Source organism: Astyanax mexicanus, chromosome 4, assembly GCF_023375975.1.
Source record: "Astyanax mexicanus isolate ESR-SI-001 chromosome 4, AstMex3_surface, whole genome shotgun sequence".
Classification (NCBI taxonomy): domain Eukaryota; kingdom Metazoa; phylum Chordata; class Actinopteri; order Characiformes; family Acestrorhamphidae; genus Astyanax; species Astyanax mexicanus.
Genome location: NC_064411.1, coordinates 7,756,827 through 7,782,803, shown reverse-complemented (window position 1 = coordinate 7,782,803; position 25,977 = coordinate 7,756,827). Strand labels below are relative to the sequence as shown.

The window sequence follows — 25,977 nt, the reverse complement described above, 5'->3', positions numbered from 1 at the left end:
ATCATTTCATATTACAATAAATGGGTTTACTAAAATATAATATTTTTTTCCCTTAATGTAGTAAATCATTCTCTTGATTTATATATATTTTATGTATTTAAAATAATTTAAAATATTGTTAACTTAATGTAATAAATAAATCCTTGGATGTAATTAATATGTTTACTTAAATATAGTAAATCATCCTCTTGATTTAATGAACAGTATTTCTCTTAATTTAATAAATAATTCCCTAACTAAATCTGCCCAGTGTCGCTCGCTCTCATTGAAAATGAATGACTTCCGGCTCCTTTGTCGCTCGCATCACGTTCGGTGTGGACGCACGGTAACGCACAGTGACTTGGATAAATAACTTTAATCTGATTACTGGGTTGGAAATAGTAACGCATTAAATTACTCTTTACTGAAAAAAAGGGTACTAAGTAACGTGTTACCGACGTCACTGTCAATACCAGCTAACAGCTAAAGTTAATTATAAATAAAAGGATTAACCATTACAGACAGCTTGTACATTATCTTACCATTTAGGCTATATAACAACAATTCATCAAAAATGTAATGTGTTTAAGACATTCAGGCTGCTAATAGTATTTTATTGTTTGGAATTGCCTGCTTGCTTAGGTATCTATCTAGATAGCATTGGCTAGGTTAGCTAAAGGTGGCTAAAACCTAAACTTACCTTCAAAATAGGCCTGGACAATAATTCGATATCGGTATTTATCGTGATAAGAAATGTTTCAATAACGGTGATATCAGTTTTGTGGTATATCGATATGTATTATTTACAGAATCACGGACATGCGTTTTTTACTGGCGTCAGCTCGCCGCAGAGCTCAACACATTCAGCCCCTGTAGCTGGGCTATGTCAGTGCGTTATGACGTAACCACACAGGCACTTAGCCAAATAGGCTAGGCTAGGTTCAAATGGCTAGGCTCGGGTCCGCTTCGCTACGCAGCAAAAATGTCTCGCGCTGGAGCCAAACGGAGCAGGGACAAGCGGATCCAAGGCTAAGGTAGATTCAGTTCGCTCGGCCGCGGGTCCTTGAGTCCGGCCGTGGGTCCGCTCGCTCGGCCGCGGGTCCTTGAGTCCAGCCGTGGGTCCGCTCCCTTGCCGCTGTGCTGCAAATTGTGCCGGAGAGTGCAGCCGACCAGCAGCGGTAATGTTAATACATCTAATCTGTTCAACTCCACTACATACAATATTTTTCTTATACTGACTGAAGCACTTTTATAGCTTATGTTGTTATTCATAGTTGATAAAGCCTGTAGGTTTGTTTATTTGACGGGAAAATCTTGTCGCTTTATTTATAAAGGCTTCTTGTATTCTATATCCCAGTTGAAACACTTGTTTTAATCTGTTAAATTTGTTCACAAAGAATAAGAAGCTCTGCCTCTGTTGTAATTTAAAGTTATTTTTATTGGTAATAGTTATATAGTCTTATGTTTGACAGGGACGTCATGTTATTATTTTGCTATAGGCAAATAATATTGAGCATTGATTTATTTTGACTACTTTTATTTCTAAAGTATTAAAGTTTTTGTGAAAGGAGGTTTCAAAGGCTTAAATAAAATTTTCAGACAGTAGTAGGTACAGATTTCCGATAGATAGATAGATAGATAGATAGATAGATAGATAGATAGATAGATAGATAGATGTGCATATAATGAGGGTGTCTGATGCCAGCCATACAAAAAGTGCAAATACACAGTTACATAATAATTTAAATTCATAGTGCTGCAGGGATTGCAGGGCTTCTAAGCAGTTTTCTGAGGCCTATTTAAGTATTTATATCGATATCGAAATTATATCGTACCGACCGAAATTTTGGCCATATCGTCCAGCACTACTTCAAAATTAATGTAAGTAGCTGTATTCTTTTAACAAAACTGCTCTTGTTATTTGATATTTTTCTGTTGTTCGTGATACATAAGAAATATGCTGTGCATGTTCCACACATTTTTTTTATCCACAGATTTACGAAAGAGTTAGCACTAGTAAAATGTTTTATGATGTGATTTTTTTTTTTGTGGGAATAATGTTTAAGTGTTCATCTGTACTTGGAGCTGACGTGTTTCCTTAACACGACTGGCAGAGAGAAAAAGAGAACTGTTTAATTGGCAGAACTGAGACCAAGAATAAGAGACCAAAGTACTTATGTTAGTCAGCTAGCTACCAGCATTTTTAACCGGTAGTTAACATTTCCTAGCTAGCTAAAGTTGTCAGCGCTTTTTTAACCCAAGTATCTAATATTCTCTAGCTAGCTAATGTTACCAGTGCCTTTTAACCCAAGTATCTAATATTCTCTAGCTAGCCAATGTTACCAAGGTTTTTAATTGGAAGCTAAAGACAACACAGCCGCCAATACCTTCACCAAGCCAGGACATATTTTATTCTTTTAATTTGGATACAAACTTTTCTGCACTTCTTCTTAAGTGAGAATGTGGACATTCCAGACTGAGTAGATGCTGCACTGTCCGACGTCCATCCATTGCATATCACTGTTAATCTGAAGCTAATGTGGTGGAAAATAATGAACTGCTATCAGAAGTTGTGAAAAAAAAAATCAGGAATCTTTTATAAATTGTTGTAAAGGAAAAAGCTTCGGACATCTTTGGTCACATGATCAATGTAGAACGAAACAAGCATCGGCACAGTGATTCGAACCAATGTGTGTCGTTTTTCTGGCACACGTCTCAAAGCTTCAGATTCAAGGGTAACATCACTCTGCTTTTATCTTAATATTGTCTTTGTGTTTTCCAGAAATGAAAAATATTCTCCTAAGAGAATATTTAAACTGCTGAAAGAGTTGAAGCACAAGCCGTCCTGAAGAGCCTCCAGAACACGCAGAAATTGTTTGATACATTTAACAGACAAATAAAGCCAAGTCCCGACATGGAGAAACATCAGCACTCTATCAAGAGTTTTACTAAACAGAGTGATCTAAAAAAACACCAGCGTATTCACACAGGAGATAAACCGTATTACTGCTCAGACTGTGGGAAGAGTTTTAATCTACAGAGTACTCTCCAAAAACACCAGCGCATTCACACAGGAGAAAAAACGTATCACTGCTCAGACTGTGGGAAGAGTTTTACTCAACAGATTCATCTCAAAAATCACCAGCGCATTCACACAGGAGAGAAACCATATTATTGCTCAGACTGTGGGAAGAGATTTACTCAACAGATTAATCTCAAAATACACCAGCACATTCACACAGGAGAGAAACCGTATCACTGCTCAGATTGTGGGAAGAGTTTTGCTGAACAGAGTACTCTCAAAATACACCAGCGCATTCACACAGGAGAGAAACCGTATCACTGCTCAGACTGTGGGAAGAGTTTTAATCATCAGAGTACTTTCCAAAAACACCAGCGCATTCACACAGGAGAGAAACCGTATTGCTGCTCAGACTGTGGGAAGAGTTTTAATCAACAGAGTCATCTCAAAAATCACCAGCGCATTCACACAGGAGAGAAACCGTATCACTGCTCAGACTGTGGGAAGAGTTTTAATCTACAGAGTACTCTCCAAAATCACCAGCGCATTCACACAGGAGAAAAACTGTATCACTGCTCAGACTGTGGGAAGAGTTTTACTCAACAGAGTAATCTCAAAAATCACCAGCGCATTCACACAGGAGAGAAACCGTTTTATTGCTCAGACTGTGGGAAGAATTTTAATCATCAGAGTAATCTCAAAAAACACCAGCGCATTCACACAGGAGAGAAAACTACCTCAAATCTGTTCCAAGACAATTAAAAGTGCAAATCGTAAATCTTTCAGACAGAAAACCTTATCCTACACAAATGTTTTACTCTCTCACTTGGGACACGTTCCACCAGAAACAAACATGAACTGAATTTAACAATGGAATTTACAGGTTCAGCAAAATGATCCTTATCCAGGGATGATGTGCATTGAATTCCATGTTATGTTTTTCGTATGTTCGATATTCCGGGATAAGGTTGGGCGGTATTGAAATTTTTCATTCCGCCATATTGTCGTCAGATCATATGGCGGTATACGATATTACCGGGGGGGGTAGGGGGGCTAATCTTATCATTTCGGTGGTAAGTTGGTTGTTGGGGGTTTTATTGCCACTGCAGCACAAATGTGGCTATTTGTGGCGATAATTTCAGTGAAAATTAGTGAAACCTGTAGAGTTTATTGAGTTTTTGCTGTATGATCTCCTCAGTGAGAATCCCTAACCCATAACCAATCAGTGAGCTTCAACTGCTTACCCCTCCCACTGCTCTTTCATTGTGGGTGCGCTGAATGTCTTAAACGTCCTGTTTTTCAAAGTTCAGGTTTGGCACGTCACATGGTTAATATACCTTCACTATTTTACAATACCGTCACCATATTTGAATACCGTGGTATACCAAAATACCATCATAGCGCCCAATCCTATTCCAGGACATTCTGAGACAGAGCTCAGTTTTTAGGGTAGTTACGTTATGGGTTTAGTTCTGAAGAAGGGAAGGCTATTCGAGAGAGGGCACTGCCAGTGTTAGCACCAGATGTTAGGTTAGCATAAATTAGTCTTTAAAATTTAGATGTCGTAGTTGTTAGGAGTAGAGTAAGATTCTTAGCTTGCAACTAATCGTTTAGTACCAAACCTTCAGAGCTTTTGCTTAGAAGGTTTTGAATGCATTTAATCTCTTTTCTAGTATATGCAGAACATATATCTAGTATATTGCCTGTCCCTGACTACCTCTGTTTGCCTAGTTCTGTAAATAAACCTGTGTTTACTAATCCGTGCTCGTCTCCTTGGGTCCTGGTATTAAATAATCAATGCTTCACTTTGTGCTGGTCACCATACATATTCAAAATGTACCATGCAAGTTAACACTGTTAGAAAATTCAAACTACCCTCGATAGTAATAGTTTTTACGTTTGGAAATTGGTCTAAGTGGTGTGGAAACATTTGACTAAAAAATGGAATGCATATTTATAAGATTATAAAGCTACGTCCAAAAACATTTGGCTAAATGTTGGCATCAAAAAACATTTGGCTATATAGTAGAATGCCAATAATTTCGGCTAATAGAACAGTGTCCAAAAACATTTGGCTAAAGGGTGAAATGAAAGTTAGGATAAAAGAGCAGTTTTAAACCCATCAGAAGTGATTCAAGATGGCTGCATTCATCCCCAACACATGAAACCCCAAGGAAAATATAAGGTACGTTGTAGAATATCACCCAAACACATTACCACAATGCAACTACACAAACCTCCATTATCAATTGAAAAGTATCACAAGAAGATGTGTGACATTTCTAGAGCTCAATAGTCAAGTAAAAACCATCTGAAATCTTGATAAAATATATGGCCTCAGGTTGCATCGTGCAGTCAGTAAGTACAAGTCAGCTCGTCCAATTATTTATAAGTGATTTTATTGCTTTCAGTATTGTTTGCTTGCTTGCTACAATGTGTTACACAAAAAATGTTTTTTTCAGAAATTGTATAAATATATTGCACACATCACAATTCAACTCCTTCTAAACATTAACTTGTTCCTTGATCCAAGATTAAAGAATAACTACAAGTGCAGAAAACATGCAAGAATCAAAATGAAACATGCACACACAAGGAATGTGGTATTGTTTTATATTCATATTTTATATTATATTAAAAGTTCAGTGAATACAATGTGTCACATTAAATTGGAATGTTTAAAACATTCAAATTAAACAACATTTACTAAAAATAACAAAAAATTCAAAATGTAACCGGTCTCATTACTGCATCTTGCAGATGAAGAGGCCTCATTAGAACCAAGCAACAAAAGTGCAGCAGGGTCAGAGCCATCCACTGTGAACAAGAGAAAGATCTCTGAGCAAGCTCCTTCATGCCCAGTTCACCAAAGAATGCCACTAAAAATAAATCAGTGTTTCGTTTAAATATATAGATATTTTGGATAGCATTAAATGAATGGTCTATCAATTTCATTATCAGAGTTTAGTATTCGTTATTTAAATTGTTTGATTTTTTTAGTATTACATCATTTCATTAAACACAGTCCCATATTTTCTAATTATTATTATAAAATACATATAATACACATTGAAAGCAAATCATTTTAATGTTCTCATATTTGCATTTAAATGTAATGCTTTTAATGTTTTAATGTATCTTGTAGTTATCTTGCACCATGTTTTACATTTATTACACTGTGAATTACACTACACTACTCTTTGAACGAAAGTTTGACTATAGAATAAATATTGTAAATCGCTGGACAATTATTTGTCGGGACAATTTGGAATTGTTTGTTGCCTTTCTTGTGGGGAAAAAAGTGATTAAGTGCCCACTAATAATTTTGGATGTGCTCTCTAGATCAGTAAATTTTGTGCCCTGCTGCCTTTTTCAGTATAAAGAGTGTTATGAAGAAACTCCAGTTACAGTTATTTAATATTATTTAATATTAATATTTGTTAAACATTTGTATTAGTGCAAATAAATCCAATCCACCTACACCCATATTAATTATGAATTATGACTGTACAAATGTTTATTCATATCAACATGGAATTATCTGATTTACATTTAACTTTCCTTGTCTATAATAACTTTTTACTTGTAAAACTCCACACATCTGTAAGGGATTTCTAAATAATACAAATGCTAATTTAAGTGATTGAATTTTCAGTAGTAAAAATAAGCTTTATGTAAGTGAGATTTCATGTAAATCAATGGAAACATATTACTATTAAAAAACAACATTAATGATCCTGCTAACAAGACTAGTCAAAATGAGTTTATAGATCTGTTTTATACCTGAATTATAATGAAGAGATTATGATTGTGGCTATGCATTTATGTTTTTTTAGATGAAACAAAACTTTGGAAGAGCCTCGCCCTACCAGAGAGGATGTTGCGTTCACCTAAAATGTGTTGCGAAAGTGACCCAAACAACTGCAGTATCCTTCACTTTCGAAGAGACGGTGTCAGCTGATCCCACAACTAATCCCCTCTGTGCACTGAGGGATGAGTCGTCAGTGTTTACTTTATACCTGACAGAGGGAAAAGTGACCCTGGATCAGACCTATATGTTTAAAAATCATATAGATTAAAAATGAGAAAGCATACATAAATGCCAACACTGACATTTACAGGACATGCAACATGCCTGAAAGATAAAAAAATGTGGAAAAGGCAGCAAACATAGTCTGTCCATCAAGCGTTGAGACAAAGCTTCTCAGATCAGATCTGCAAAAGGCTTTGTGACTGTGCAGGAGCAAATAACATCAGTGAGTGTTTTAATAGCTGGGTAAACATTGCTTCATGAAAAAGGACTTCATACTAGTCATTGTAACTGGGTGTAAAAATGTATTAACTTGTTTTTAATATGTCTTAAAACAATTAAGTAATAAAGTAATTAATAAGGACTGCAATGCGAGCAGAAATCATCTAACTAGTAAGAAGTGCAATTTGTTGGTATTACTTATTAATTTAATTAATTGTTAATGGGGACCTGCAGATACTAATCAGAAAATGGTTGCTAGCAAACTCCACTTTAAACTGACAGACAACCTTAACAACTAACAATAACCTGTCTTACTGAGATGTTCTTAGAAAATATTTTATTTCAGTGTGGAATGTTTTAGCTAGCTAGGTTAGCTAAATGTCTAATTTATTTAAAAGTGGAAAATTTAGCTAGCTAGGTTAGCAAATGTTTACTTCATTTCAAACTGTAAAGATTTAGATAGCTAGGTTAACTAATGTTAAATACTTTATTTCAGTGTGGAATTGTTTAGCTAGCTAGGTTAGCTAATGTTAACTATTTTATTTCAGTGTGGAATGATTTAGTTAGCTTGGTTAGCTAATGTTTAATTTATTTGAAAGTGGAACGATCTAGCTAGCTAGTTTAGCTAATATCAACTATATATCAGTGTCGAATGTTTCAGCTAGCTAGGTAAGCTAATGTTAACTACTTTATTTCAGTGTGGAATGTTTTAGCTAGCTAGGTTAGCTAATGTTAACTACTCTATTTCAGTGTGGAATGTTTTAGCTAGCTAGGCTAGCTAATGTTAACTACATTATTTCAGTGTGGAATGTTTCAGCTAGCTACTTTAGGTAATTTGAACTACTTTATTTCAGTGTGGAATCTTTATAGCTAGCTAGGTTAGCTAATATTAACTACTTTATTTCAGTGTGGAATGTTTTAGCTAGCTAGGTTAGCTAATATTAATTACTTTATTTCAGTGTGTACTGTTTCAGCTAGCTACTTTAGGTAATTTTAACAATTTATTTCAGTGTGGGATGTTTTAGCTATCTAGGATAGCTAATATTAACTACTTTATTTTAGTGTGGGATGTTTTAGCTAGCTAGGTTAGCTAATGTTAACTTTATTTCAAAGTGAAAGATTTTGCTAGCTACATTAGCTAATGTTAACTACTTTATTTCAGTGTGTAATGTTTCGGCTAGCTACTTTAGGTAATTTTAACTACTTTATTTCAGTGTGGAATCTTTATAGCTAGCTAGGTTAGCTAATATTAACTACTTTATTTCAGTGTGGAATGTTTTAGCTAGGTAGGTTAGCTAATGTGAACTACATTATTTCAGTGTGGAATATTTTAGTTCTAATAAAATCGTGATAGATCAACACATTCAAAACCCAGAGAGAGAGAAAGAGAGCGAGCCCTCCAGACTTAATCCAAGCAGTTATACATTTATCCAGTCCAGTTAACAGCTTGTTGTCCAGTTCTGATGACGTGATCAGCTCCAGCCTGTCTGAGCAACAAGTTCTTATCATGATGTTGTTCAGCTCTGTGTCCTTCATGAACACAGCAGACAGTCCTTGTGTTCCAAACAATCCTTATGTGCCCTAAAGTCTGTGAGAAGATGAAACAGAGGAAAAGAGGGGATGGAAAGATCTTCTGGCCTGTGTGCGACTTTACAGTGTGTAGAACAGGCAAGCGCTGGCTATCTGAGGAGAGGTTCCCAGCACTTCACTCAGAGAGCTTGTTGTCTCCTAGTTCATATGCACTGGTCCCAGAACAGCAGTGAAGCTTCTCTGCCACTCAGGGTCACGTTCTCCTCACAGCTCTCCCTGTTGATGAAAACACTCTGACCTTCCTGATTCCTGAAAACGTACAAACAACCTCCAAAGCCCTGCGTCATTGTGACAGTTAAAAAGAGAGCAGTTTTTAAATAAATTATTAAGTGAACACAAAAATAATAACTGTATATATAAATGTATAAAACATTTAAAAATAAGAGTGTGCAGGTGTGGTTATCTCCAATCACACCCTTCACCAAATAATAACATAAAACAGGCTCAGGATGGATAGGTTCCAGGTCACAGAAAGGTTATCAACCATATAGTGAGAAAACACGAGATTGCAGATCTTGCAATATAAAAGAATTTTATTGAAACACACACGAGTAAATATTAGGGGTATGAATCTCTCAGTGTTTCGATTTGATTCATCATCATCATTCATCACGGCAGTACCCGGCACAGTGTCGTCTCTCTGTGGCTCTGGGTCTCACTTTTGTGAGCACTCTCTCTCTCTGGAGTTCCTCAGGTGGTGTTTTCCCCTTATCCTTTCATATGGGTGGCCTGGCAGTTGATAGCATTAAAGTAAGCTATGCTAAGCTTGGGGAACTGAGGACGGCTTCCACAGAGGAAAAACAGAGATACTGGAAATTAATGGAAATATATAAATCTGTATATACTAGAAAAGCGATTAAATGCATTCAAAACCTTTTAGGCATAAGCACTGAAGGTTTGATCCAAAATGCTTAGTTGCAGACTAAGAATCCTACTGTACTCCTAGCAACATCTACATTTTAAAGACTAAATTATGCTAACCTAACATCTGGTGCAAACACTGGCAGTGCCCTCACTCGAACTTAAACAACCTTCCCTTCTTCAGAACTGAACTCCTACCGTAACTACCCTAAAAACTGAGCTGTGTCTCACAAAGAATGTCCTGGAATATCAAACATGCGAGAAAACATAACATTAAATTCAATAAACATCATCGCTGGATCAGATTCATTTTGCTGAACCTGTAAAATCCATTGTTAAATTCAGTTCATGTTTGTTTCTGGTGGAACGTGTCCCAAGTGACAAAGTGAAACATTTGTGTAGGATAAGGTGTTCTGTCTGAAAGATTTACGATTTGCGCTTTTTATTGCAGTGGAACAAATTTGGGATAGTTTTCTCTCCTGTGTGAATGTGCTGGTGTTTTTTGAGTTTACTCTGTTGAGTAAAACTCCTCCCACAGTCTGAGCAGTGATACGGTTTCTCTCCTGTGTGAATGCGCTGGTGATTATTGAGAGTACTCTTTGTAGTAAAACTCTTCCCACAGTCTGAGCAGTAATACGGTTTCTCTCCGGTGTGAATGCGCTGGTGATTATTGAGAGTACTCTGTTTAGTAAAACTCTTCCCACAGTCTGAGCAGTAATACGGTTTCTCTCCGGTGTGAATGCGCTGGTGATTATTGAGAGTACTCTGTTTAGTAATACTCTTCCCACAGTCTGAGCAGTAATACGGTTTCTCTCCGGTGTGAATGCGCTGATGCAGTTTGAGATTACTCTGTTGATTAAAACTCTTCCCACAGTCTGAGCAGTAATACGGTTTCTCTCCTGTGTGAATGCGCTGGTGAATTTTGAGAGTACTCTGTTCAGTAAAACTCTTTCCACAGTCTAAGCAGTAAAACGGTTTCTCTCCTGTGTGAATGCGCTGGTGATTATTGAGAGTACTCTGTTTAGTAAAACTCTTCCCACAGTCTGAGCAGTAATACGGTTTCTCTCCGGTGTGAATGCGCTGGTGCAGTTTGAGATTACTCTGTTGATTAAAACTCTTCCCACAGTCTGAGCAGCAATACGGTTTCTCTCCTGTGTGAATGCGCTGGTGTTTTTTGAGATTACTCTGTTTAGTAAAACTCTTCCCACAGTCTGAGCAGTGATGTGGTTTCTCTCCTGTGTGAATGCGCTGGTGATTTTTGAGATTACTCTGTTTAGTAAAACTCTTGACAGAGTGCTGATGTTTCTCCATGTCGGGACTTGGCTTCATTTGTCTGTTTAATGTGTCAAACGATTTCTGCGTGTTCTGGAAATTCTTCAGGACAGCTTGTGCTTCACCTCTTTCAGCAGTTTAACATTGCTTTTTGTTAATTATCCTGGTTGTTGGTAGTGATGAATTTCTGGAGAAAACCAGGAATATTTTTATTTCTGGAAAAAACAAAAATGAATTAATTATAAAATAAAAAATAAAAAAAATAAAAGCAGGTCAATTATCCAAAAGTACCTAGATCAGTTTCACTATATGGACAAAACAACTGGGACACCATAAAGGTTTCAGAACTTTTATTCTAACTCCATAGACATTATAATATATAGTTATATATAACTGTCAGCAGGCTGAATTTCTGTAGCAGAAACAATTCTACATACCGAATACAATGTTTTACTACTACATTAGTATCTCACTTTACACTATGATACATTATTCCATACTACTACCACTCTACTATATTGACCTTGTAGGCTGGTTGCCAGAGACACAATGAACAACTTGCTTGTTATTTTGTTAAGTTTTCTCAATAATGGTCAAAAAAATATATAATTTATTAGTTTTTCAATATTTCAGAATGAGATGTTCTGACCTGAAGCACAAAAAGCTAAAAGTACAAGGACACAGACAAAACATTTACATTAAATTAAATGATAAAAGTTTCCACAAATATTAACCAAAGACAGTTATCCAAATCAATGCTTGAAAACCTGAGTTTTTACAGTTCTTGATAAGTTCATTATTTTCTAACACATTATCTAACATTGATACGCACTCGTGAACTTGTTTTGTTTTTTTGTACATGCAGATCAAAATCCCTTAAAGCTCCACTAGGTAGGATTGAGATTTTGTGCTTGTGGGCTCCCCCTACCGTTGCAGACTGTAATAATTGTATACAGCACTACATATATATATATATATATATATATATATATATATATATATATATATATATATATATATATATATATATATATACACACACACACACACACACACACACATATACACTTTTCCACCAGAAAGTAAAAAGCACACACAAAATAATTACAACCATGATCAATTTGTCCCTTTTAGCATGAAATATTTACTTTATTGTAATCACGACTGAAACAAGACATTTCTTCTGTGTCTACAACTGATAAAACTGTGTGTAGCACAGCATAAAATAATATTAAAACAAAAACACAGTATCAGTAAAAGCTTTTACAAGCCCCAGACTAAAATGTATATTTCAGTTTGGGGCAATTTACTGCAAGCTACGCTTACAAACAGCCATATTTTACACATAACATTTTATATTTACACATTTAACCCAATCGCTAATGCTAATCGCTGCTAGCTTCCGCCTGCTAGCCTTCAGCTTTAGCTGAATGAAGGCTAAAATGAATAACATTTTAACTCTCGTATTAACATTTTAAGCTCCTTACAAAACAGAAATATTTATATTCTTTATCTGGTACTTATCTGAACTCACCGGAGCTTCTGCGGTAAAGCACAGAAGAACAGCACAAACTTTTAATTTTGTAGGTAAGTTAATGTTCTAGCCACCTTTAGCTAACCTGGCCAATGATATCTAGATAGTTAGCTAATCTAAACTAGCTGGCACTTCCAAACAATAAAATACTCTTAGCAGCCTGAATGTCTTAAACACATTAAATGTGTTGTTATATAGCCTAAATATGAACAATCTGTCTGTAATGGTTAAACCTATCATTTATAATTAACTTTAGCTGTTAGGTGTGGTATTAACAACACTGGGTCATGTTACAAGCTAATTTTGCTAATGCTAATGCTCCTGCCTCAGTGCTGAAAAAATCTGTAAATCTAAGCTTACTGTAAATAAACAGAAGCACTTTACACCCAAATAAACAGTTTTCAGAAGAGAAATCTGTGTAGATTAACATCCAGCGCTCGCTTACCTTTAAAAGAGAGAGAGAGAGAGAGTGAGAGAGATTCTCGTACCTTCTGTAGTTCAGCTGATCCTGCTTTTCCTCCGCTCCAGCTACAGACCCCGGAAGCTCAGTCTCATCCGGGTTATGTAGAGCCCCGCCCCCTCCCCCGCTATATCACATTATACCCCATCACCGCTAGAGGGAGCCCGCGAGGGAGTCCTCAATGCATGGAGCTGAATGGAGCAAAACAGCTAAAACTCTCATTTAAAACACTGTATAACTACTTCTCTGGGATTTTTCTTTAATTTTACCAAGTAGAACAAAGTATTTCACTAAAATAAGAAAGAAAACATACCCCTATATTTCCATTTTCTACAAATGTTTTTTATTCAGTAAATGTACTAGCATTCCTAGCATATGCTGGTCTGATGCTGGAGTTACACACAGATCTTGTTTAAAAGGATTATAAATGCAGTTTAAAAGCTTTAATAATTATCTCTGCAGTGATAAAATAGTTGTAGTTGTGCTGCTTTGAGGAAATTAGTGCAATTTTATTCTATAAAATATCACACATTTAAAAAATTTTAAATGTTTGATACTTTTTATAATAAAAATGTGTTTTTAAGCTTTTATACATTTAAGACTCTGTTGAGTGGCTGAGATTCAGAGCAGATTCTGAACTGAGTTTTTCCTCTATAGAGATTCTCTGATTGCTCCTTGCTCCTGTACAACTCCAAAAAATAGCACTTACTAATTGCTATGGAAAGATCAGTGCTGTTGTTAAAGTACCAATTCTGACATTGATTCTGGTAGAGTTTTTTAAAAAACATACTTTAAAATATTATGGTTACATTTTCTTTGCATTTACCTTCTTGATGTCCTGCAGGTTCTTGAAAAGGAGATCGTACTGCAGCAGATCTTGTTTGTTGCTCACCTTGTCTATAGAGCTGGGCGATTAATCTATTTTAACGATTAATTCGAATTTACAGTTAAGGACGGTTTCACCACCGTCGCGCCCCTGTGAGCTCCTGTACCACAGGCTTAGCCCCGCCCCTCTCTCCCCCTCCCTCCCGCGCGCAGACCCCACACCTCCCTCCCTCCCTCCCGCACGCGCTCCCCACACACCGCACAACACAACACATGACAGCAGAGCTTGTGCCCAGAATTGGTTCGGTTTTGCCGCGTAGGACGTGGATAGACCAAACAGATCCTCACTGTGCGTTTAAAACCGATTGCTTCTAAACAAAGCAGCGCGACAAATTTATCTCTATACCTTAAACAGAAGCGTGTAGCGGAGTGGGAAAAGAAAAGTATTAAGTTTGAGAGTGCATTGTGTCAGTACCTAAAATATGTTGAAAGCTTTCTAAAAGTTACTGGACGTTCTCACTGTTTATAAAGGATTATAAATGCAGTTTAAAAGCTTTAATAATTATCTCTGCAGTGATAAAATAGTTGTAGTTGTGCTGCTTTGAGGAAATTAGTGCAATTTTATTCTATAAAATATCACACATTTAAAAAATTTTAAATGTTTGATACTTTTTATAATAAAAATGTGTTTTTAAGCTTTTATACATTTAAGAATTGGTTCGGTTCGGTTTTGCCGCGTAGGACGTGGATAGACCAAACAGATCCTCACTGTGCGTTTAAAACCGATTGCTTCTAAACAAAGCAGCGCGACAAATTTATCTCTATACCTTAAACAGAAGCGTGTAGCGGAGTGGGAAAAGAAAAGTATTTCTCCCAGCCGAATGAACGCAGCAGCAGCACACCATCCAAAGTAAAACAAGCATTTATAGAACATTTTATAGAACACTGGCACTTATTTAAAAGATTTGTTTTGCAATTCAAGCCCATTGGGGAAAAGTCTTTGCTTAATAGCATATTAAATTGTGTTTTCTATTTTGTAAGTTTTATCAAAAAGGGCACCATTTTATTTTTTCTATTTGTTTTTTTGAGGGTGGCTTTATTTATTTATTTTTTAAGTTTGAGAGTGCATTGTGTCAGTACCTAAAATATGTTGAAAGCTTTCTAAAAGTTACTGGACGTTCTCACTGTTTATAATAGTTTTTTTTTTTGTTTGTTTCTGGTTGCACTTTAACCACAAAGGGGACATTTAAGTGAAAACTAAATAAATAAAAACTAGTTTTTAACCATTTTATCATCTTTAATTTGCTTTTTAGTAGGGGAAACTTTTGATTTAAATAGAAAATCTAATAATAAAAAAAATGTTTTTTTTTGGCCATATCGCCCAGCTCTACTTGTGTAAAGTCTTTCTATTTATGTATTCTGAAAGCTTTCCATAAATTGAGGTCATTCACAGCTCCTCCCTGTAAAATCACTCTCTGACATCACAATGGACCATCCTGAATTCTTGTTACACCCTAGCCTTTGTCTGTCTTCTGTTTCTCCCTCGTTTGGTCTCTTGTGCTCCTGCCGCCTCTGTATCAGCGCTGCCCGCGGCACTGGCCGCCTCTGTATCAGCGCTGCCCGCGGCTTTGGCCGCCTCTGTATCAGCGCTGCCCGCGGCTCCGGCCGCCTCTGTATCAGAGCTGCCCGCGGCACTGGCCGCCTCTGTATCAGCGCTGCCCGCGGCTCCGGCCGCCTCTGTATCAGCGCTGCCCGCGGCTCCGGCCGCCTCTGTATCAGCGCTGCCCGCGGCTCCGGCCGCCTCTGTATCAGCGCTGCCCGCGGCTCCGGCCGCCTCTGACCCTGTGCCCGCGGCTCCGGCCGCCTCTGATCCTGTGCCCGCGGCTCCGGCCGCCTCTGACCCTGTGCCCGCGGCTCCGGCCGCCTCTGACCCTGTGCCCGCGGCTCCGGCCGCCTCTGACTCTGTGCCCGCGGCTCCGGCCGCCTCTGACTCTGTGCCCACGGCTCCGGCCGCCTCTGAAGCTGCACCCGCCGCGCCTGCTCAAGCTGCACCCGCCGCGCCTGCTCAAGCTGCACCCGCCGCGCCTGCTCAAGCTGCACCCGCCGCGCCTGCTCAAGCTGCACCCGCCGCGCCTGCTCAAGCTGCACCCGCCGCGCCCTCTGCCCCAGCTCAAGCACCTGCAGCACCCTCTGCCCCAGCTCAAGCACCTGCAGCACCCTCTGCCCCAGCTCAAGCACCTGCAGCACCCGCTGCCCCAGCTCAAGCACCTGCAGCACCCGCTGCCCCAGCTCAAGCACCAGCAGCACCCGCTGCCCCAGCTCAAGCACCAGCAGCACCCGCTGCCCCAGCTCAAGCACCAGCAGCACCCGCTGCCCCAGCTCAAGCACCAGCAGCACCCGCTGCCCCAGCTCAAGCACCAGCAGCACATGCTGCCCCAGCTCAAGCACCAGCTGCACCCGCTGCCCCAGCTCCAGCACCAGCAGCTTCCGCTGCTACAGCCCCAGCCCCAGCACCAGCAGCTCCCGCTGCTACAGCCCCAACACCAGCAGCTCCCGCTGCTACAGCCTCAGCTCCAGCACCAGCAGCCCCCGCTGCTACAGCCTCAGCTCCAGCACCAGCAGCCCCCGCTGCTACAGCCTCAGCTCCAGCACCAGCAGCCCCCGCTGCTACAGCCTCAGCTCCAGCACCAGCAGCCCCCGCTGCTACAGCCTCAGCTCCAGCACCAGCAGCCCCCGCTGCTACAGCCTCAGCTCCAGCACCAGCAGCCCCCGCTGCTACAGCCTCAGCTCCAGCACCAGCAGCCCCCGCTGCTACAGCCTCAGCTCCAGCACCAGCAGCTCCCGCTGCCACAGCTCCAGCACCTGCTGCCACAGCTCCAGCTCCAGCACCTGCTGCCACAGCTCCAGCGCCTGCTGCCACAGCTCCAGCTCCTGCTGCCACAGCCCCAGCTCCAGCACCTGCTGCCACAGCCCCAGCTCCTGCAGCTCCCGCTGCTCCGGCCTCAGCCCCAGCTCCTGCAGCTCCCGCTGCTCCGGCCTCAGCCCCAGCTCCTGCAGCTCCCGCTGCTCCGGCCTCAGCCCCAGCTCCTGCAGCTCCCGCTGCTCCGGCCTCAGCCTCAGCTCCAGCTCCAGCAGCTCCCGCTGCTCCCGTATCGGCTCCTCGAACTTTGTATACCCCCAGGCCTGCCCCAAGGCCCCCTGTCTTTGCCCCCAGAACTGTGCCCAGGCTGGCTCCTTGGACTTCCCTACAGACTTTTGCCAGTCCTGGGCACCCACCAATGTTTGTACCCCTGTCTCTCCCTATCCTGGCCCCCGTATCTGTGTCAGTTCCAGTCCCTGTCCCCGGTGGTTTTTCTGTTCCCGTCCCAGTCACTGTATTTGTTTCTGTCCCCGTCACTGTTTTGGTTCCAGTTCCCCTGTCCAGTTTTGTCCAGTCCCCGTCTTCTGTTCGGTCTGCTGCCCAGTCTCCGTCCCTGTCTAGTGTCCAGCCCCCTGTCCAGTCTCAACCCCGTGTCCAGCCCTGTGTCCTGTCCCCTGTCCAGTCCCAGTCTCCGTTCCCTGTCCAGTCTCCGTCTCCTGTTCGGTCCCCTGTCCAGTCTCTGTCTCCGGTCCAGTCCCCTGTTCAGCCATGTGTCCTGTCCCCATCCCAGTCTACATTCCAGTCTCCGTCCCATGTCAAGTTCCCTGCCCGGTCTACGTCTCCTGTCCAGTTTCCATTCCCTGTCCAGTCCTCTGTCCAGTCTCCGTTCGTGTTCCCTGTCCAGTCCTCTGTCCAGTCTCCGTTCGTGTCCCCTGTCCAGTCCCTGTTCCCTCTCTCTCGTCGCCTCTGGAAGTGGCGCCGTTGAGGGGGGGTTATGTTACACCCTAGCCTTTGTCTGTCTTCTGTTTCTCCCTCGTTTGGTCTCTTGTGCTCTTGCCCCTCTGTTTTCCTGTCAGTGTTCACAGCCATGTGCTATTGTTGTTGTTAGTATTTGTCTCCACCCTAGCTCCGCCCCAGCCCTGCCCTATAGCATTAGTGTTCTCACCTGTGTCCTGTTTGTAACCCCGCCCCCTCGTCTTCCATGCCCAGGTGTTTCTCACTCTCCTCCTGTATTTAAGCCCCTTTGTTTGAATGTTCAGTGTCGAGTCTTTTGTCTTTTGTATCCTTAGTATTTTGTATCCTGAATCCCGTATGTATCCTTACTGCCCGTATGCTACCTAGTCTTAGTTTCTTAGTCTGTGTTTCTTAGTTTGATATTGTCCTAGCCTTGTTGTTTTGCGTTTCCCGTGTTTTGTTTGTTTTGATTTATCTTGTTTATTTAAAATAAATAATATTTGCACTTACGTCCTCCTCCTCCATCACACCCCATTCGTAACAATTCTGTATAGAAGGGTACTTCACACTTGTAAAAGCATTTGAAACTTCATATGCAAAAATCAGTTTTTAAACTAATTACTTGTAAAATTAAATGGATTTGTTTACATTTATTTGTTCATAGAATGATAAAAAAAAACTTTTTTAACTTTTCCAAAATAAGTCCAGCAAGCATTCTCATTCTACTACAAAATATTAGCCAACTTGTACACAAAATGTTGTACATATTAAAGGAAGATGTTACTGATGTTGGAGAATACTTTGGTCAGATTATATCTGGTTCTGTGTAGAAATATAAGACAAACACCCCTGGTTGCTTGAGTCACTTAAAACTACCCCAACAAATAGCACTTACCAAGTTTTAACCAAAGGTCAGTACTATTGTTCTAATGGATCTTTGTTTCAAAGAAAGTATTGAAAAGAAATGTCACAATTTCTACTTTAACAATAGTTCTGATCTTTGAGTAAAATGGGTAAGTGCTATTTGTTGGGGTAGTTTTAACCCTCCTGTTACCTTCAGATTTACTAACACCTTTTATGTTTATGTCAATTTCACTTTTCGTTTCATTTTTAACCAAGTTTATGTCACATGCTATATTTGTTTGTTGACTACTTGAATAGCCATTTTTAAAAAATCGTAAAAAAAAAAATTATATATTAACATATTGCTGATTAAGATCTCATCAGTCCTGCCTTGTTTCTGTGTTATTGAAGCGTAGGACACGGAGGAGACATGGACTGTGTTTAGAGACGTGCTGGATCTGTCTGCAGCCCAAACACCTGTTCTTTCTTCTCCTTTTGACTTGTACTCTCCAAACTGAACAACACAATGTAGACTTACATGTGGGATTAAATCCAAGTCTTTCTAACTATCCCTCTAAACACACACCTCCCTCTAAACATATCATCTAAAGTAGTTTATCCTTTTAGAGTGATGGTGTTCTGAAGAACTCAAATGCTGATTTTATGTTTGGACGTGGCTGACAGCGTATCTGCTGAGACCTGGAACTATTCTGATTACATTAGCAGCACTAAGTTTATCATTTTCTCCAAGTGGGGAGACAGACCATAATAACTTTTTACTTTTGGAAGGTAGTCTGTTTTCTATTGGTTGAGAGACAAAAAGAGGATCTACAGTAAAGGGCTCATTCTCATCAGAGGAGGATTCATTATAATCAGGATCCTCTCTAAAGTCCTCCTTTTTCTCAGACACATTCTCCTCTATGTCTCTGTCATGGTAAAAGAGATGTGAGAAATCCTCACTGAGAGAAAACCTTTTCTTAGACGTCATTTTCAGTAGAGAGAGAGAGAGCAGAAAGAGAGAGAGACAGAACACACAGAGAACTGGTTTAGAAGCTGCTGTGAAACATTTTATATCTCTACATAACCACTATGTTGTGTGAACAAGATGTTTTCAGGAACAATATATTCCTCCACAGAATGAGAAATATCAAGTTCTCATGAGAATTATGTTTTCCCCGCCCCCCTGTCACATGAATTGTTAATGGTTCTTGCACTAATACAGTTATAATTATGTTATTTTAGGGACCTAATTTTTTTGAAGAATATAAAATTATATGTCATATTGACCTTCACATCATTCAACACAAATGTGTGTCAAATTCTGATATTTTTTATGGTTTATAAAGCTAAAATAGCCTGGGGTCAAATAGATCCCAAACAACACTGATGTATACAAAATGTGTAAAAGACACAAAAAAACATCCCATTAATTTTATGTTTACCCAGTTGTCTCTATTAAAAGAGGAAAAGTCACCAAATATGAAGTAACTAAAATGAGATTAACTAACTTATTTAAATGCGTTAAACATTGAAATATTTCTACACAGAACCTGATATAATCTGGCTCAAATAGTCTCAAGATCAGTAACTTCTTCCTTTAACTTGTACAAAAAAAATCTGTCTAAATTGGCTACTATTTTGTAGCAGAATGAGAATGCTTACTGGACTCATTTAGGAAAAGTAAAAAAAAACACCATCCTATAAACAAATAAACTCATAAACAAATATTTTTATTGTATATTTAATTAGTTTAAACTGAAATTTAAATATGAATTTTCAAATTCTTTTACAAGTGTGAAGTAGCCTTCTATACAGAAATCAGGATGGTCCATTGTGATGTCAGAGAGAGATTTTACAGGGAGGAGCTGTGAATGACCTCAATTTATGGAAAGCTTTCAGAATACATAAATAGTAAGACTTTAGACAAGGTGAGCAACAAACAAGATCTGCTGCAGTACAATCTCCTTTTCAAGAATCTGCAGGACATCAAGAAGGTAAATGCAAAGAAAATGTAACCATAATATTTTAAATGAAATTTAGATAAAAAATAATTCTACCTGAATCAATGTCACAACGGCACTGACCTTTCCATAGTAATTAATAAGTGCTGTTTGTTGGAGTTGTACAGGAGCAATCAGAGAATCTCTATAGTGGAAAAAACTCACTTCAGAATCTGCTCTGAATCTCAGGCCACTTGACAGAGTCTGGAATGTATAAAAACCTATAAACATTTTTTATTCTAAAAAGTATCAAACATTTTAAAAATTTTATTTTTAGCAAAGTAATAATTTATAAATGTTTGATACTTTATAGAGTAAATTTTTTACTTATTTCCTCAAATCAGAACAACTATAACTGTTTCTTCACAGCAGAGATAATTATTAAAACTGCTTTTAAACTGCAGTTTTAATCATTCAAATGAGCTCTGTGTGTAACTCCAGCATCAGTAGCAGTAATGCTAGTAAATCTACTGAATAAAAAAACATTAGTTGTAGAAAATGGAAATATAGGGGTAAGTTTTCTTTCCTATTTTAGTGAAATACTTTGTTCTACTTTGTAAAATTAAAGGAAAACCCCAGAGAAGTAGTTATACAGTGTTTTAAATGAGAGTTTTAGCTGTTTAGCTCCATTCAGCTCCATGCATTGAGGACTCCCTCGCGGGCTCCCTCTAGCGGTGATGGGGTATAATGTGATATAGCGGGGGAGGGGGCGGGGCTCTACATAACCCGGATGAGGCTGAGCTTCCGGGGTCTGTAGCTGGAGCGCCGGAGGAAGAGCAGGATCAGCTGAACTACAGAAGGTATGGAGAAGTTTCTCTCTCTCTCTCTCTGCAGCGTTTATTGCTGTTGTAAGTGAATCAGAAAGGAAAATACCTTTGTTTTAGATTAACTTTATAAAATGAGGCACTTTAATGCTGTTAAATGAAGTTTTGGCTGTGTGTTTCTGTGCTGCGGGTAGGTGCTGAGCTCCGTGTTTTGTGAATAAATAGTGGTTAAAACATGTTTTAAGTTAAATACTGCAATTAATTCGAGTATAAGACTGATTTAGGCAATAGTTAAGAGTTTATGAGCTTATTTCTCTCTTCTCTGTTAGAAGTTAAGTGAGACTAACACGAGACTCAGTTTTCCCTCCACTGTCTGTAGCTGTGCCAGCAGTATATCAGCTAATCCTGTTATAATTATTATTTATTATTATTATTTAACGAGAAATATTTTATTTATTTTTTCAGCTCTGTCTTAACTGCAGAAGCCACTCAAGTAAAAAAGCAAATAAGAAAAGTACATGTTGTTTTCCAGTTATCACATATATTGAAGGATGCACAGTTAATTGATGTACACATACTGGAAGTGTTCTCTGTATTATACGTTTTTTGGTAAACATATATAGATATGTCAAACAATATGAAGTAGTGATGGGACGATACACTTTTTTCAGCTCTGATCCGATACCGATATAAAACTGATATAAAATTGCCGATACCGATACTTTTAGTTTATTAATAGTACTATGATTAAGGTAACATAATGAGGCTGAAACAGACCACACAGCCCTTTGAAGAGAATACACAAGTGCATTTAATGTAAATGCATTCCAAAGTCAATTATTTGAGACACTTTTTATGTAAATACACAATAGTTTCCTCTCAAATTAAATGTTTTAATTTTTATTAAATATAAAAAAATAGTTAAATATTAAAAACGTTAAATATTAAATGTATGGCTTTTTTTGCAATGGTTGAGAGACTTTTATTTTGACAGGTAGCAAAGAGGATTAGCTGCAATAGCTAACGGCTAACCGGCGGTGCTAACTGTATTTCCGAGCTAAATTAATCACTGTTTTTAATAACTGATTGATTTCTTACTGCTGGTTAGGGTTGGTAGGATATGTGGTTTGATATTAGATGTGGATTATGGCTGTAGTTCACTCAATATAGTTATTTATTACATTCACAATGCCGGAATGCATTTGCCAGCTAGGCTAACAGACTGCAGATCTTGATAGAGATGGCTAACGGCTAACTGGCGATGCTAACTGTATTTCCGAACTAAATTAATGATTGTTTTTTAATAACAGATAGGTGTGTATGTGCTGGTTAGTGTTTGTAGATCCTGTGGTTTTATAGTATATGTGAATTATGACTATAGTTCACTCCAGTCTGTAGTTATAATACCTTTACAACACCGGAATGCAGCTGCTGTTCAGTTCAGTGCTAATGCTAGCTAGGCTAACAGACTGCAGGGGTTAATCTGTTTACCTCTCAGATGCTGACTTTACGTGTACCGTTCTGCTGTACAGCGTTTCCAAAGTTAAAACTCTCCGGATAATCGCCTTTTTTTGTAGACAAACAGCTAAAGTTACTCAGTCAGCCGCAGACTGAAGCTGCTGGTGGTTCAGGGTAAACTGTTAAACTGGAAACCGGATCAGTGATGAGTTTGAGGTTAACGTTAAAGCGGGTTTATTGTCCAGGTCAAGCTGTGGACTGGAATATAAATCGGTAAGTGGATCGGCCGCGCCCGCCCGATATCCGATTCGCCGAATTACGTCAATATCGGCCCCCATACTGATATTGTATCGGATCAGTCCCATCTCTAATATTAAGAAATGCTTAATAAAAGTAGCGTAATGAAGAAATTCATTGTTTAATTTACTGGCAGCATCTTTTATATAAGGGGTTACAGTCAAACCTCTAAAAACCACTGGTTTTGTTTATTCTCCTAGTATAAATCATGCTGTCAGTGGCTAAAATAAATATATTTTTCTTTATAATTCTACTTGTATTAAAGAATTATGTGTTCTGGATCAGAATATTATCATAAAGTACCAGGGTTAAATTGTATTTATTAAGAACACTCGTTTAAAACAAGACATTGAAAACAATTCAAACAAGAACCTGATTTCAGCTTTGTGATGCTACCAAAATATCCTAGAATAAAATAACATTTAATTTTTATTCAAAACCAGTTACCTAGCTCACAAGCTAATGTTATCAGCGATTTGTCTATCCGGGTAGCTAATGTTAGCTAAAGTTGCAAATGGCTAATGCTAAAGTAGTAGCTCGTGTTAGAATATTTTTAGAATTACACTACTGCAACAAAATGAATATTTAATTGTATTATTTCATACGATATGATATGGCACATATCACATGAGATATTAAATAATACAAGAAGTTTATCAGATTTGTATCAGAAGTTAATGATCCAGAATGTCATGATTCTAATAATGCACTCTGAATATCTCGATATATCCAGGATTAAAGTAAAATAAATTATACTGGACAGATATAATCTGTATCTAGTAGCTATATAATGAAGGATTGAGAAACAGTGTGAATTTTTCTTTTGCTAAAAACAGTAAAAAAAAAAAAAAAAGTAGTACCCTGACATGATAAGTAGGGGTGGGTGATATGGCACAATATTGTAGGGTATAATATCGTTCACAATGTTTCAAAATGCTGGCGATATTAGTGCGTATGACATGATATGGCACACCCCTAGGCCATATGCATTTAATTTTAAATATATTATCTTGAAGATTTGCAAACACACACATATATACATATATATATATATAAATTGGTTTAAATTGGTTTAATGTTTCAAAACATTTAAGTGTGACAAACATGCAAAACAACAGGAAAGCAGGAAGGGGGCAAACACTTTTTCACATCACTGTGTGTATGTATGTATATATATATATATATATATATACATATATATATATATATATATGTATATATATATATATATACATACATACACACAGTGATGTGAAAAAGTGTATATATATATATATATATATATATATATATATATATATATATATATATATATATATATATATATATATACACAGTGATGTGTTTGCCCCCTTCCTGCTTTCCTGTTGTTTTGCATGTTTGTCACACTTAAATGTTTTGAAACATTAAACCAATTTAAATATTAGTCAAAGACAACACAGGTAAACAGAAAAGGCTATTTTTAAATGAAGATGTTTATTATTAAGTGGGGAAAAAAATTCCAAACCTACATGGCCCTGTGTGAAAAAGTGATTGCCCCCTTGTTAAAACATACCTGTTCTCAATGAAGACATCACCTAAATAGAACCTGCCTGACAAAGTGAAGTCCACCAAAAGATCCTTAAAAGCTTCACATCATGCCGAGATCCAAAGAAATTTAGGAACAATTGAGAAAGAAGGTGATTGAGCTGGAACTGGACCTTTTCAGGAATGACCGGCTGCCCAAAATTACCGCAAGCTACGACTCATCCAAAACGTCCCAAAAGACCCCACAACAACATCCAAAGAACTGCAGTCCTCACTTGCCTCAGTTAAGGTCAGTGTTCATGCCTCCACCATCAGAAAGAGACTGGGCAAAAATGGCCGACATGGCTGAGTTTCTAGACAAAAAACAGTGCTAAGCAAAAAGAACATTAAAGCTTGTCTCAAATTTTCCCAAACACATCTTGATGATCCCCAAAACTTTTGGGGAAAATATTCTGTGAACTGGTTTTGCGGCATCAGGGCCTGGAAGATCTGCTGTGATAAATGGAACTATGAATTTTGCTGTCTACCAAAAGATCCTGAAGGAGAATGTCTGACCATCTGTTCGTGACCTCAAGCTGAAACGAACTTGGGTTCTGCAGCAGGACAATGATCCAAAACACACCAGCAAGTCCACCTCTGAATGGCTGAAGAAAACCAAAATGAAGACTTTGGAGTGGCCTAGTCAATGTCCTGACCTGAATCCGATTGAGATGCTGTGGCATGACCTTAAAAAGGCTGTTTATGCTCGAAAACCCTTCAATGTGGCTGAATTACAACAATTCTGCAAAGATGAGTGGACCAAAATTCCTCCACAGTGCTGTAAAAGACTCATTGCATGTTATCGCAAACGCTTGGTTGCAGTTGTTGCTTTTAAGGGTGTAATCACTTTTTCACACAGGGCCATGTAGGTTTGGATTTTTTTTCTCCATTAATAATAACCACCTTGATTTACAAATAGCGTTTGGTGTTTACCTGTGTTATCTTTGACTAATATGTAAATTGGTTTGATGTTTTTTCACACCACTGTACATGTAAATTCTACCTGACTATAACCATCATATATATCCACAAACAACAAAACCCAGACTACAACTCTATAAAGTAATGTTATGAATATGAAGCTAGCTAGACTATCTCAGTAAAACACCACAGCAACAAAATAAGACTTACTTGTCCAACAAGAAGCCGAACAGCTCGGCGTCTGTTTTCAGCTGTTTAGCGTCTCTTAGCTCACACCAACGAGTGAAAGAGATTCCCATATTTATTCTTGGCCATTCTCTAGGCCGATTAGTCTCTCTTTCTCACTTTCTGGCTTTCACAGACATCTTCCGTCTCTTTCCAGCTTCTAGTCTAACTGACTGTCACAGGCTGTATTTTATTAAGCACACAGTGGGTTTGTTCTGTGTGTTTTGATTCAGAGACGAGTCTTTTTAACCATCAGAAACAATCTCATCACAGTTTACATGGTTAGCTCTGTTA

General features: G+C 38.6%; 5 protein-coding genes across 12 annotated transcripts in view; 2 read left to right on the top strand and 3 right to left on the bottom strand.

The window, feature by feature from the left end:
• The window catches only part of LOC125801144 (zinc finger protein 585B-like), a 252,436-nt gene extending 239,421 nt beyond the window's left edge, over positions 1–13,015 (bottom strand). Inside the window, exon 1 of the mRNA XM_049477338.1 lies at positions 12,999–13,015. The gene's annotated coding sequence lies outside the window, so the exon portion shown is untranslated. The remainder of the gene's footprint in view (positions 1–12,998) is intronic.
• The window catches only part of LOC111196471 (zinc finger protein 239-like), a 294,610-nt gene that overhangs the window by 150,235 nt on the left and 118,398 nt on the right, over positions 1–25,977 (top strand). Inside the window, exon 1 of one of the 4 annotated variants that reach the window (XM_049477879.1) lies at positions 21,196–21,252. The exons of 2 other annotated variants lie outside the window; for them this stretch is intronic. The gene's annotated coding sequence lies outside the window, so the exon portion shown is untranslated. Of the gene's footprint in view, positions 1–21,195; positions 21,253–21,384; positions 21,407–25,977 lie in introns of those variants that run through there. One more of the 4 variants, XM_049477881.1, reaches the window with a different exon arrangement.
• Positions 1–25,977, bottom strand: part of LOC125801109 (zinc finger protein 501-like) — a 286,089-nt gene that overhangs the window by 179,011 nt on the left and 81,101 nt on the right. Inside the window, exon 1 of one of the 2 annotated variants that reach the window (XM_049477143.1) lies at positions 12,999–13,015. The exons of the other annotated variant lie outside the window; for it this stretch is intronic. The gene's annotated coding sequence lies outside the window, so the exon portion shown is untranslated. Of the gene's footprint in view, positions 1–12,998; positions 13,016–25,977 lie in introns of those variants that run through there. 2 annotated transcript variants of the gene reach the window in all.
• The window catches only part of LOC111196864 (zinc finger protein 239-like), a 156,427-nt gene that overhangs the window by 128,206 nt on the left and 2,244 nt on the right, over positions 1–25,977 (top strand). The window lies entirely within an intron of this gene.
• The window catches only part of LOC125801399 (zinc finger protein 239-like), a 240,236-nt gene continuing 223,615 nt past the window's right edge, over positions 9,357–25,977 (bottom strand). For 2 of the 3 annotated variants that reach the window (XM_049478071.1, XM_049478072.1), the window contains exon 2: positions 9,357–11,191. In XM_049478071.1, coding sequence (XP_049334028.1) covers positions 10,131–11,033 — 903 coding nt within the window. In that variant the 5' untranslated portion in view covers positions 11,034–11,191 and the 3' untranslated portion in view covers positions 9,357–10,130. Of the gene's footprint in view, positions 11,192–12,998; positions 13,044–25,977 lie in introns of those variants that run through there. The other variant, XM_049478070.1, reaches the window with a different exon arrangement.